A 9,133-nucleotide genomic window follows, 5' to 3' on the forward strand; every position below is an offset into this window, starting at 1 on the left:
GTCGAGCTTGTAATTTAAATTTACTAAACGTCGAATGTGACGATGTTTTTCGGCCGGGTCATGTAGTCAAATTTCAAGTATTTTTTTAACAATAGGCTAAGTTCTGATTTCAAATTCGAAATAAACTAAAATGCATTGACTCATTATAATTTGAACTTATCTAAATATGTAATACCAATATAGATTATTTATATATAAGGATTCTATTTTCAATATTTTTGAAAAAAAAAATTATATGTACATTTTAATTACTTTTTATAATAAATGATATGTTAAAAATATATGAGATATATTTTCAAACTAAAAAATAATTAATAAATAAAATAATAATCCATTTATTTACTATGCCTAACTTTATATCTGGAATTCATTTTTTAAAAATTAACTATTCAAATATTAAGTAACTATCTTTTTTTGCGGAATTCAAGTAACTACCTTTCAAGTTAATTAAAATATTAATTTAGCACAGTTACATATTATGTGTATGACAAAAATCACATGTGACAATATGGTGTAGTGGTATGAGATTGTATAGGTGAATGAAATATTTTGAGTTCAATTCCCACAAACTACATATTTATATAAATATTAAAAATAAGGGTAATTTAGTCTTTTCAATGAGACTTTTTAATCTCATAATATTAACCCCTTGTTCTCCTATTATATATAGAAGAGAAGTATTGCATCTCGCAACATATTTGTAAAAGTGTTAGCTTAGAGTTCAAAATATAAATATAATATTTTTAAGCTTAAATATTGCTATAAATTAATTTTACAAGAATTTTAATATAAACACTCATATATAACTTCTAAAAATATATAACATGAACTATTTTAAATATACGAATCATATTTGAGGTAAAATATATATAAGTAATTATTTTTTATTAAAATGAATTTTTGATTAAGTTAATTTTACAAGAATTTAAGGTGAATTGTAAATTGAATATATAAGATACATGATGATATACGAATTGGTTATATAATAAAATTTTGAAATATAAAATTTTAAAGGAATGAAATTTTTAAAATTTATAATAGGAAATTTTAAAAGTAATGAAATTTTAAAAATAGAATAAATTCTATTCATTTTGGTATAAGCACTGATATATATAAGTTATCGAAACAAAAATTATTAAAAACTATAAATGTACGAATTGTAAAAGGTCATGAAATACAAATCAATAATATTTTAAAAAAAAATATTTATCTAAGTTTTTCTAGTAAAAAAATTGAAGTATAAATAATGTGAATCATAAAACTCCTGGGTTATCAAAAACTGGGCTCAAGCGGGCAAATTTTAGACCGCCCAAATTTTCAATCCAGTTTGAAATTTTCAGATGCACGCCTCACTATATGTACTCTTACCTCTTTTCATTGTGAATACCCCTCTTTGTCTCGACTCTTTCTCTCAGTAACTCTCTCTGGATAATCTCTCTCACCACAACTGTCACTCTGTCTCTCCACCGCTTCCAATCTCTCCACCATAATATTTAAGAATTTACATTTCTAATTAGGGCTCAATTGAATTGGGCTTGTGGCTTCTGTTCTTTAATTAGAAATCTGATTCTTCGAAACTTCAGTTAGGGTTCAATTACTTACATATAATTCATTAAACTTCATCTAATATCTCTCTAATTTCAGGTTTTCTTCATTTGGGTTTGATATACCTCTAGAATTTCTAGTAGTATGCATATGGAGATTTCTTTGCCATCCGCTGGTTCTTTGCTGCCTGAAAGCATAGTTAGATCGTCAGATTTGTATCTCATGAATGTTTATTTTTAACAGTATTAGTAAACTGGTTGTAATTGCATCTTTTATTTTTATTAATGTTCTCTATTATGGATGTTGATTATTAACTAGTTTATGAATGTTGCTTTAATAATTATGTTTTTATTTTCTATTCATATGTCCACTACATGTTTGATATATTGTCATCATATATGTAAAGTATGTAATCAGGTGTCTTTTATTATCGGCTCCAATTATTGGTTTTGTATCTTGAGATTGATTTTGTGTATAGTTATGTACTCTTTAATTTGTTTATTTATTGTTGTTTAAGTTATGTCATGTATGTTTAGGGTTACTTGTAGGTTGTAGCCTGTTAAAGCACATACCATGCCTCTATGTAATTTTATGGTACCATTGGACAATAGTTTAAATTGGCATCGTCAATTGTATCTGGTCTTACACACATGTGTTTTGATTTATATGTTGGAAAGGTATCGAAGTCACCAACGGGTACTATGTGTATAGAATCGTTCCCTTTTTGAGCTTTGTATTGAATATGACATAGAAAGGACATTAGCCATCTTCTAATCTTTACCTCCAGTTGAGTTCTTTGCATCACGTTGTTGCTTTTTTTGATTTCTTATAGCCTTTACGTTTTTGTTTTGCAGCATTATCAATGGCTGCTAGATTAATTGGTTGTCATCATGAGTAGTTGATGTTAGATTTGTCTACCAGTGAAATCCATACTGAAAAGGATAATGTAAATAAAAAAATTATATTGCAGCAGGTACACCCACACATCCCTTCTATAAAACGTCTCATTATTACACATGTTTGAGAGATGCTAGTGCATACTCTATGCTGGTGAATGTTTAAGGACATGTAAAGTATCTTTACTTGAGGTGCCTTTCACTTATCATTTGAGGACAGGTAAAGAAAATCTTTTTTGTCATTCAACAACCTCATATGCTAAACCCTAATGATGAATAACACATTTTATATAGGTGTTTCAGGGTTTAAATGCTTTAGAAAGGTCCTTATAGTGTCCAATATCAGTCAAGTATGGTCATGATTCCTCCATGTTTCCATATCTCATTTAATCTCGATTTCTTAGTTGAACATTGACATTCTATAATGTGCGTATTGAATTATTCTTGTTCTTTTCTTTACTTATTGACATGATAGTGTTGTAATCCATCTTTTTTTGACGGATTTTACTCATGTGTGTATGTGTGTGTGCAGCTCTGCCGACATATGGAGTGTAGGGTGTACTGTTATTGAGATGGCTACTGGAAAACCTCCTTGGAGTGAGCATTATCAAGAGGTATATATGCAGGGTAGAGATACTACTAATCACATGTTGTCTTATTGATTTGTATCTAGGAACTAAACTAGTGTTATCCAACTTGCTTATATGCTAAGCTTTGATGTTCATATCAGGTTGCTGCTCTATTCCATATATGGACAACGAAATTTCATCCACCTATTCCAGATCATCTATCGACCGAGGCTAAGGATTTTTTGTTAAAATGTCTAAACAAGTATGTCCATAAATTTATAACTTTTATTTGTTCGCGTACATAATCTGTTATGTTGATGCTAGTATCTAATTTTGAAATACTGCATTAAGTCATCCACTTTATCAGGGGCAAATAATCACCGGAGAGGATAAACATTTTTTTCCTATATCATTTGGACATAACTATGTTAGTTTTATTCAAAATAAATCTTCTTGAAGTTGAGGACCCCTCATGTATGTTTGCAAATCAGAAAATAAAAAAGAAGAAAAGTACTGTACTGCCAAAATCATATCCTGTCCACTGTGCAGATAAATTCTTTCTTGCTTTAACCTTCTTTTCAAATTAAAAAAAAAGCTTTATCAGTTCTTTGTCACATTTAGTAGATGCTATTTTTTGTTTTGGGAGATCTCAAAACTCAGACTTGACCCGTGGATGAATTTACTATATGTGTTGTGAAATGCGGTTGATGTTGATCAATTTGATTAATATATTTATATATGTTTTTGTAATTTCTTCTCTCAGACATCTTTCTTTCTGAAAACTAAATAGGGAACCAGACTTGAGGCTTACTACATCAAACTTATTACAGGTTCTTTCGAGTTTACTTGCTCAATTGGCCAAATGAATTGACCAGTGACCACAACTACTATTCCCCCGCATTAGTTTAAATTTTCCTTCCTGGTCAGATATTCTAAACAGGCACAAGTCTGATTCTTAACAGTATCAATCATGTATTCTAATGCAGTTCCATATTTTAACGCGTTCAAATGCACCGCTGGAGGACAGAGCATGACTGCCCAACCAGCAGGAATGGTATGCCCTGTATTAGTACCAATTCTTTATTATTGAGTTATATTTATTTTATAATTATTATTAAGCTATATTTTCTTATACAAATATTAAAAATTCACTGAAAATAATCTACTTGCCTTAAAACTTGAGCATGACAAATCTATTAGTGAATTTATCTCTTAAAACTAAAAGAATTATACACTAGTTATTATTCGTGCTCACCTGAAATGTAAACTTCATTGATTTTATTCTTTCCATGTCAGTTTATCATCCAAGTTCTTCCTTTTACTTAGTATTGCATCATGTTCATCCTGTACATTTTTTGTAAAATATCTCAATGTGTTTCTTGTGATGATGTTAATTTACATAGGTAATCTTCTTTTGACAAATTTTCATTACTTACTATTAATTCTTTCAGGATATGTGGATGTTCTGTTAGAGTTTTGATCGCGTAAGTTATAGCCAGGGAGGTTATTTTAAATCTAGCAAACATGAGCACAAACATCAAATCCAAAGCAATTGCTCCATTGGTCTTGCTTCAGGTATTACTGATCGCAGGGGCTTACTTGGTATTTAAAGGAATCATCGTGTAAAAGTTGCACTATTTCACTCTTCATTATAAAGACTTGCAGAAGCCAACCCCGATATAAAAAATGATATATAGGACTAGTGTGTGATTGCTACAAGTGACAATGATGATGGTACACCAATAAATAGTCGCAGCAGCTTCTAGTACCAGTGTTTTTCAAGTTTATAAGCGTATAACGCTATCTATTAAGTCGTGAACTAGTTTAATTTTTGTTTATGTAGTTTAACTTTTGTTGGATGTTGGATGTTTTAATAGGGGGTTGGATGTTTTAGTAGGATGGTTGTCGGATGGTTGGATGTTTTGGGAGAATGTTTGTTTTGGGGTTGCTTAAATATCAATAGCACATTTTCAATTTCTTATTTGTCAAATTGTTACATTTGCTTCATAAACTGTTACCGTAGACAATGTAAAGGTTCAGTAGATTCCTTACAAATGTTACATTTACTACTAAAAGTGTTACCATATGTTCTTCAAATACACCATAAAAGTGGGACCCACATGCCACGCCACTACATGCCACGTCACCAATGTGGGTCCCACACTGCCACATCAGCATGCCACATTGCATGCCACATCAGCATGCCACCTTGGCATTCCATGTCATTTTGAAAATTCTGTGTCTCTCTAATGTAACATACGTTTTACGTTACATTTGGACTGTTTCTGTTACCTTAGGGCCTAGGGTAACAGAAAAGGCCATGTTACAATAGGCGACGTTTATGTTAGATTAGGTACCCTAAGCTATCACCGAAAAAACTAACTTAAATTTTATGTTATCTTAGGCTGTTTTTGGCCTTTAGTAACGTTAAAAGGGACCTGTTGTAGCATTTTTTTTGTTACAACAGGCTGTTTTTGGTGTAGTATGTGCCCACATCCCAAAATCGTGATGGTCCACGAATCATAATAATTCGAGATTGCAACACTCCAAATGCCCTTTCAACATCTTTTCTAACAGATTCTTGTGCATTTGCAAAATAATTTTTTTTGTTACCTTGAGGTTTTGAAATAGTTTTGACAAAATTTGGCCAAGAAGGATATATACCATTGGCAAGATAATATCCCATATTATACTCATGCCCTTTGACGGTATACCTCACAACATCAATCTTTAAGTAAAATAATTATCATGAACTGTAATTGCTTCTTCAATTCGTAAGAATAATGATCGACTCATCCGGAATCTTTGACGGAATTGTGCTTCTGTATATGTGGGAGTAACTGAAAAATAATCATGATATAATCTATTGTGCCCTTCTTCTCTATTGCGATCAATGACATGGTGGTTCATTATAGATCCACCATGACGTGCGACCAAATTTTCTCTTTGACGTCTGCGATGAAGGTGAACAACACCGACCATCATCATCATTGCTTCAACTTTTTCTTCTTCCGCCTGCATTATCTCGTTAATAATTCGCGTAAAGTTTGCCATTTTAATTGAATTTTATAACGAAAAATGAATATAATTTTATGTGTTCTTTTGTTCCCAATTACATGGTCTATTTATATAAAAAAATGAAATAGAGCTGTTATAATAGAGCTGTTAGAACATAGCTGTTAGAATATGTCTGTTGTAATATTGCCGTTATAAATTTGAATTTGAAAAAAGTAGTAAAATATTGTTTTTCAAGTATAGCTAACAGTTATAGCTAACATGGTGGGAGAAAAACACCTTTTTGGTAATGTATAATTTAGATAATCAATATTTTATTATATTTTAGCTAATACATATAGTTAACGTGGTCGGAGATGCTCTAATACATTTTTCTACTCTCAAAGTGCATATATGAATCTCTCTTCATCCGCGCGAGTCACAACTGTATAGTGTATATATACACTAGCTACCATATCATCATTGCCAACTTGAAAAGGTTGAGATCGAGAAATTTTTTTCATTCAGAAATAATTCAATAATGAACTGTTATATAACACAAAGTCATAAACTAGACTTTCACAGCTACATGGATAACTGGCACATGAATGCCACCTAATTTTTAATAGGGTTCTCTTCCCCAAGCATGGTTGGTTGGGGTTTATTTCACAGCCAACCAACCCTTCCGCAATGAATCATTGCCGAAGGACCTTCCTCAATGATTCATTGTGGAAGACAAAAACTGATAAATTTTATTTTCGGTAGTTAACTGATTTAATTCAATTAAAACTCAAAATAGGTATAACCGAGATAATTTCAAGCAATTAAAACGATTGTAGAGGCAATTTCTTGTTATTTTCCTTCCACGAGTAAATTTATATTATTTTCAATTTTTTATGATTTTTAAAGTAATTAAATTTGAAAAGTTCGAATTAAGTGATAAAAAGGAAAATTAAAATATTTTAAAAAAATTCCAGAAGAAATGTAGGAAAATAAAAATTTTAAGAAAAAAAATATTGTAATTTTTTGACTAAATTTATGTTAATTTTATTTTTTATGATTTTTGAAGTAATTTAAATATGAAACTTATAATTAAGTAATAAAAAAGGAAAAATAAAAAAATATTTTCAAAAAATTTCAGAAAAAATGTACAAATTTACTTTTTAAGAAAATAAATAGTGTAATTTTTTTGACCAAATTTATATTATTTTCAATTTTTTGTAATTTAAATTTAAAAATTCGAAAAAGAAGGTTGGTGAAAATGCATTTAATGCTCCTTTCACAATGATTTATTGCGGAAGGAAGTTGTTGAAAATGCATTTAATACTTCCACAATGAATCATTGTGGAAGGAGTATTCAATTTTATAACCAACCAACGCGCCAGTGACGTGCGAATTATAAAAAGTTTTCTCTCCTTCTGCAATGATTCATTGCGGAACTATATGCTTCCACAATGAATTATTGCGAAAACAGTGATTTCTTTTTCTTTTTTTAAAACAATTTTTTTGTGTCACAAAAAAATTAATAAAAAATTTTAAAATTCATTATAAATTTGATACCCATTGTTGATTTTATATAAATTTTTGATATCATTTTTAAAAAAAATTGAACATAAATATTTTTTATTTTACCTTCTATTTTGGTAAAATAAGTACACTAAAAAATAAAAAATAATAATTTAACAAATATAATATTAATTTAGAATTATTTATTTATGATATAAAGTCCGGTTAGAAAAGAATAATATACAATTATGTATCAAACTATTTTAACGCATCATAACTAGACCTGGCAATTCGGATAACCGGTTCAGTTTCAGATCAGATCAATTTCTGATTGGATCAATTCCAGGTCGGATCTACTTTTGGATTATGATATATTTGAAGACCATTCAGATCGGATCGGATGTGATTCGGTTTGGGTCTAATTCAGATTAAAATCGGATAAAATTTGGATTAAGATCAGACAAAATTTTGTTCGGAGCCCGCAAGGGTTGGCTCAGTTGGTTAAAAAGGGGATAAATATACTCTTGGTCACATGTTCGAATCCCACAGGAGGAGAATTTATTATTATGCCTCCTGAGTCAGATTTTGTCCCTTAAATGCGGTTTACCTTGGTTCACGTGGTTTGCAAGCTATTGCGTGAGCCCGTAGGGTTTATCCAGTGCGAACCGAAGGGTAGCGGCTGCGGGTTACCTACAATAAAAAAAATTATGTTCGTATTAAATTCGGTTCAGATATTTTCGGATTATAACTTATTTATTTTTTCAATTTTTGAGGTTAAAAAAATATCTTTTTTATTTAATTTAGTATTTTAATGTAATATAATATACTTTTACAAAATTATATGATTAAATAAATATGTTATCATAAACATAAAATTGGTTAAAGTATAAATTTTGCTTATGTTAGGTCACACACACACTGTAGAAGGGGGTTGAATACAGTGTATACTACAATCAAATCGAATTAAGAACACAAATATGAAACACAAAATAATCTTATTAATAAAACAGTATTACAATGGAACCGTTCTCTCTCAGTGATGAACAAATATCACGAGAGCTGTTAGGGTTACAATAAATAATATTCTCGATTATGATAACACTTACAGTGTAAACCCAATGCTGTGTTTATATAGACACACAGTTACAAGATAAACTTCTAATCGATATAGAACACAAGTCTGCATCCTAAAATATATCAATTAGTTATCTTTTCCTCCAAGTATTCTATTCTTCATAGAATTCTTCTCCATGCATATCTCTTCTTGTGTTTGCCTTAATCTTCTTTCCTTCAATCAGCCGTCTTCCTTATCTGAATGTCTTCTTAAGTCCTGATATTATCTCCTGATAAATATCTTCTGATATCTTAAGTTCTGATAACTTAAGTTCTGATATCTTAAGTTCTGACTTCAGTATAAGTATTGATTTCCAGTTAAGTCTTGATTTATCCTGTTAGTTAAGATCTGAAAACTAAACACAAATCACTATTAGACATGACATCACAAATATATCTAACAATCTCCCCCAACTTGTAAATTAGCATAATATACAAGTTCAATAGATATTTGATGATGTCAAAAATATTAAGTACAAATACATATGAGAATTTGACTAAGTAACTACA

At 30.0% G+C, this 9,133-nt stretch overlaps 1 protein-coding gene across 4 annotated transcripts; it reads left to right on the forward strand.

Annotated features, from left to right (window-relative positions):
* Window positions 1-1,303: 1,303 nt before the first annotated feature.
* On the forward strand, window positions 1,304-4,991 carry LOC141693075 (mitogen-activated protein kinase kinase kinase NPK1-like). 4 transcript variants are annotated; one of them, XM_074498079.1, is made up of 7 exons: window positions 2,560-2,661; window positions 2,736-2,791; window positions 2,974-3,055; window positions 3,172-3,272; window positions 3,801-3,840; window positions 3,997-4,064; window positions 4,462-4,991. In XM_074498079.1, the coding sequence occupies exons 3-6, from the start codon at window positions 3,014-3,016 to the stop codon at window positions 4,042-4,044; spliced, it is 231 nt and encodes a 76-aa protein (XP_074354180.1). In that variant the 5' UTR covers window positions 2,560-2,661; window positions 2,736-2,791; window positions 2,974-3,013; the 3' UTR covers window positions 4,045-4,064; window positions 4,462-4,991. The 4 variants fall into 4 exon arrangements, 3 of the variants coding, with proteins under 3 accessions (XP_074354178.1, XP_074354179.1, XP_074354180.1); XR_012563002.1 differs by lacking the exons at window positions 2,560-2,661; window positions 2,736-2,791 and adding an exon at window positions 1,304-2,518 and having other exon boundaries at window positions 3,774-3,840; XM_074498077.1 differs by lacking the exons at window positions 2,560-2,661; window positions 2,736-2,791 and adding an exon at window positions 1,304-2,518.
* The last annotated feature ends 4,142 nt before the right edge of the window (window positions 4,992-9,133 follow it).

Source organism: Apium graveolens, chromosome 10, assembly GCF_009905375.1.
Source record: "Apium graveolens cultivar Ventura chromosome 10, ASM990537v1, whole genome shotgun sequence".
Classification (NCBI taxonomy): domain Eukaryota; kingdom Viridiplantae; phylum Streptophyta; class Magnoliopsida; order Apiales; family Apiaceae; genus Apium; species Apium graveolens.

Excerpts from the sequence above, each read along its gene's own strand:
- LOC141693075 (XM_074498077.1), top strand. The coding sequence starts at position 3,014 with ATGGCTACTGGAAAACCTCCTTGGAGTGAGCATTATCAAGAG. Across the intron at positions 3,273-3,800 it reads TTGTTAAAATGTCTAAACAA|GGAACCAGACTTGAGGCTTA; the intron begins GTATGTCCATAA and ends AAAACTAAATAG. Across the intron at positions 3,841-3,996 it reads CTACATCAAACTTATTACAG|TTCCATATTTTAACGCGTTC; the intron begins GTTCTTTCGAGT and ends ATTCTAATGCAG.